This window comes from Colletotrichum abscissum, assembly GCF_030869225.1.
Source record: "Colletotrichum abscissum strain IMI 504890 chromosome Unknown Scaffold_43.1, whole genome shotgun sequence".
Classification (NCBI taxonomy): Eukaryota; Fungi; Ascomycota; class Sordariomycetes; order Glomerellales; family Glomerellaceae; genus Colletotrichum; species Colletotrichum abscissum.
In genome coordinates, this window is record NW_026850354.1 from 309,337 (window position 1) to 313,721 (window position 4,385).

At 50.6% G+C, this 4,385-nt stretch overlaps 1 protein-coding gene across 1 annotated transcript; it reads left to right on the forward strand.

Moving 5' to 3' along the window:
* Window positions 1-222: 222 nt before the first annotated feature.
* CABS01_13234 (uncharacterized protein) lies at window positions 223-4,163 on the forward strand (the record flags this gene model as incomplete). Its single annotated transcript, XM_060546578.1, has 8 exons — window positions 223-371; window positions 443-859; window positions 918-1,255; window positions 2,689-2,885; window positions 2,973-3,047; window positions 3,101-3,489; window positions 3,563-3,630; window positions 3,700-4,163. The coding sequence occupies 8 exons, from the start codon at window positions 223-225 to the stop codon at window positions 4,161-4,163; spliced, it is 2,097 nt and encodes a 698-aa protein (XP_060395199.1).
* Window positions 4,164-4,385: the final 222 nt, after the last annotated feature.

Genomic DNA, 4,385 nt, shown 5'->3' on the forward strand with positions numbered 1-4,385 from the left:
AGTGTGGCAGGGAGTTGTCGAGTATGACCGTCAAAGAGTCCCACGAGATCATCACCCAGCTACAAGAACTCGAGTTTCCATACTCCTTCTCCAAAGCTCGCAAACTAGCTTTCCTCAAAGTGGGTTGCAGTCAATCTCTCTTAAGAAACTCATCCAGGCCAAAGGAGGACCAAGTCAGACTGATGAGAGATCTCTAAGTACTAGGCTGGGAGTATTCCATCAATGTCCAGACTATTTGCCGTTACAGGCCAGAACAACAAACGCAACGCGGGAAAACGATCAGTCGATACGGAGATCCTTCTCAGAGAAGTGCAGTCTAAGGCAAGAGACTCGGATCGATATGCGATGTCTGTGGCAAGAATGAACTTTCTGTAAGTCACTAAGTATCAAGCTTGATCAACAACTCGCATCTATTCGTTGCTGACAATTGGTGTTCCTCCAGACATGCTCGATACCGCCGTGCGAACAAGATCACCGACCCCGACCTACTTCACACCCTCGGCGACGGCCTTGCTGTGATAATCAATGTAGTCAACAGAGACGAATGGCGTAAATTGACCGATGTCGAAGTATGTGCTCTCGGCATCTTCCACAAGAACCTAGGTGAAGATATGGGCATTCCCTTCGATCTTTTACCCTCGTGTAAAGAAGGCTGGATGGACGGGTTGCACTTTGCAATGGAGCTCAAGAACTGGACCGTCCAATACGAACAAGAAGTCTGTCAGCCGGTGCCGACAAATGACCAATACGTCAGAGTCTATGTCGACTCGACCCTGTCTTCTTTACCTAGTTTCTTCAGGGCAGCCCTGAGGAAGTCGCTGGGAGCCGAATTGGACGACGTGGTTCGATTGAGCCTCAAGTAAGTCAAGTCAAGTAATCTTGAGACCACTGTAACCCTTGTAACTGATCTTCCAAAGACTGGAATCTCCCGGAATCCTCCTCTCCACCTTTCTAGCACTAGTTCGCAACTCGAGGAAACTCGGGCTCCGTCACCTTGCCCTGCCGCGCCCCGACTCATCTGCAGTCAAACTCGTCAACGACACCCCGAACCCCGAGACTAAGCTCTACAACTTTGGACGGAAAAGCCTTCAACCCTGGTACATGCGGCCAACAACGTGGTCGACTTGGGGTCCGGGTGCATGGCTGGTCAAAGCGGTCGGTGGGAAGGTTCCGGGCGAACGGGGAAGCAGATATTTCCCCCAGGGATATGACTTGATGACCATTGGGCCTGAGCCTCAGCGGGAGAAGGGGAGGGGTGAGATGATGTCGGATATGGAGGTGATCAAGGCAAGGGGAGCAGTGACCTGTCCGTTTTCGCAAGCGAAAGCGAATACGTTTGCCACTCCTCAACGCCTATGAACGAACCCTTAGCCACATTCCAAACTTGGGTGTAGACTTGGTCGAAAGCGACCTGCAAGTGACTAGCAACGGGTTTTATGGACATGGCTTCATTCCACTCACAACCGCCTGGCACATGAACGTGGATCTATATGGCAGGAGGCTCTCTTCGCGGGGAGAATGGATAGACTACATCTTCCGCTCTAGTTACCAAGACAGGTTAGTAAGCCAGCTCACATCGGAGATTCTTCCGAATTTACGCTATCCTACCTAAGGCCTACCCTTCCTTCTTGCTTGTGTTTACATACATCGACCTTTCCGCCGTCTACCTATCCGCCAGATCTAGCAGGGGGGAGAGGTAGGGCCAAGCACTGGTCGTAATTTATCCATTAATAGAGATGCAGGAAGAGCTTGAACCAAGCTAGAAATGAGGCTGCAGAATTGTGTTGATTAGATGACTCGATATAACTTGCAGCCACGTGCGGCAATAGTGAATAGTTAGCAAATCAAGATCCAAAGTCCACGCTGCATCATGTCTGAACTCAAAAGCAGAAAATCTGCCGATATAGAGTTGCCAGCAGGGATATAGCGGCATTCTTCCCTTCTAGATGGACTGTCAGCGGCTTCAAGACGGCATCCGGCAAAGTTGGCCTCAAGTTCAAATGCTGCAGTATAAGCTGAATTCTTATGTTTACAAGCGCCAAGTACGTGATCTGGAGTTCATCATTTTATCCAAATGTCCGAGATTGAAAGGACACTTGACGAGAAGCGAGTGTTGACGTGGTTGACATCTCACAGTGTGCCTTACCAACCCACCCGCTTCAACCCATTTGTCACCAGACAGATTACCATGCACCCTCCGGAATCACTTACAAGTTAACCAATCTCGCATCTTTTGATCTTCAATCTTAAATCTAGACAGTCAAGCCCATTTCGTTTCCCGTCTTCCCCGCATAATTCGCAGTCTGAAGTGGGAAAATCGAGTCAGCGACGAGCTAAGCATCTTCAACGGCCCCTCCCATCCACCAACTTGCCTGCATATGGATGGTCTTCTTGGTTATGGTCAGACAGATCACCCTGCAATAGCCTCTTTGCGGTGACGCTCAGGTGGTGGCCATGTCCAAGCTCACGATCCTATTCGCCACGCGTGCATCGCTCTCCAAACTCTGCTCAGCATCTGTGACAACCCGTGGCCTATTGATCGGACTGCGATCGATCTCAAAGACCAGAGCGATCCTGTAGGGCGATCTTTTTATTTGAATTATGATGTGCTTGATGAAGCGTCGCTTGGCTGTTCATCCCGTCTCCGTCGGTAGTACAGGATCTTTCCATTCTCAACTTCCACCTCAGTTCCTCAAGTCAAGGTGGTTCTCGATGGAATCCGCGGCGTCATCACCGTCGTCATGGCGGACAAGAGCGCCCAAATCGTCGTCACGGCCTCGGTATTCCTCCTCCTGACATGGGTTGCCGTCAGCCTCCGCGTGTATTGCCGCACGGCATTGGTGCGATCAGTCGGTATCGACGACAAGATCATGGTCTTCCTCTTGGTGAGTGACGTCTACGCTTGTGGGAGCTTGAGAGCGGTAATTTACTAACGAAGTGAGATTATTTTCACCGGATATCTAATGTTGCAGATTTACGGAGGAACTCATGGGATCGGCCGCCGTGGTTCTGAGATCACTGCTGGGGAGAAGAGAACCATGCTGCTGGTAGATCATGTCACATCATCCCCACTCTATTCCCCTGCTGATATGACTTCCAGCTATGGTGGATCCTCGAGCTACTCAACGTCGTCTCAACATGTCTCCTCAAGATCTCAGTTGGCTACTTCCTCTCCCGAGTTGCACTCGATCGGCCGCACATCTGGATAATTCGAGCTCTCATGGTAGGTACAGTTGTCTTCGGAACGACATACTTCTTCATGGTAGCTTTCCAGTGCAGACCAGTACCAACGTACTGGGAGGACGGCCCAAGAACACCGGAAAAATGCTGGCCCTCGCGGGTAACCTACATCATGACGATTGCGGCGACGGTCATCAATACGAGCGCCGACTTCGTTTTCGGTGCTTTGCCGTGGTTCATCGTCAGATCCATGAATCTTCCGATCGGGACCAAAATCGTGGTAGTGTGCATCTTGGGGCTAGCTGCTGTGTAAGTGTGAGAGCAGGCAGGCCGCAGACCCACTGGCTCGACAGCAGGGCAAAGCTGACAGTCTTGGTTATAGAGGAAGTACTGCGACTATTGTTAGAGCGTTCCATATCCCGACGTTACTGGACAGCGAGGATTTCCTTTGTAAGCCCATTGTCTAGCCTTCGCGCTACAGATCCTTCAAGTACACTAATAAAACTGCTCACTTTGCAGATGGAACCTCCAACTTTGCGATATGGAGTACAGTAGAGCCGGGGATCGGCATCGTAGCAGCCTCGATAGCAACGTTACCACCTCTGTATCAAATGATGCTTGCCAAGATGGGTCGCTCATCGGTTTACCGTCAACAACGAGACAGGTTGGAAAGACAACAGGCTCGCAGGAATGAGACGAGTCGGGTGGTGCGACAGGCACACAACCTCGATCCGGAGGATGGGCTGGCCGATTCGGATATCACCTCACCCCACGGGATCCTTGAAGTCAACCCGCCCTCTCATCACGTCAGCAAACAGACAGAGTCGACGGTCAAGACGAGCTCGTCTGGGATTGGATCTCCACGACTGGGAATGAGCTTGTTCGATGTGGATGTTCCAACGTCACGGTTGAGACTCAGCGATGATCTTCGGCGGACGATAGATAGGCCTTCTGAGGAGTGGTTATCGAGGGTCAAGGATTGACAAGCGCCAGCTGCCCGTGATGTGTTTGAAGAATCTGACTGCACGGTTCTATAGTGTACGGTTTGAAATAGCATCAGCATAGCATAAGGATAGCATAAGAAAAAAGTACTCAGAAAAGTCGCTCTTACGAACGAATGCCGCCATCGGAGCTTGACCATTAAAGCAGGACAACACGTACAATATTGAGTAGTAAATACCGTTGTGGTAACTAAAGCTCTAGTG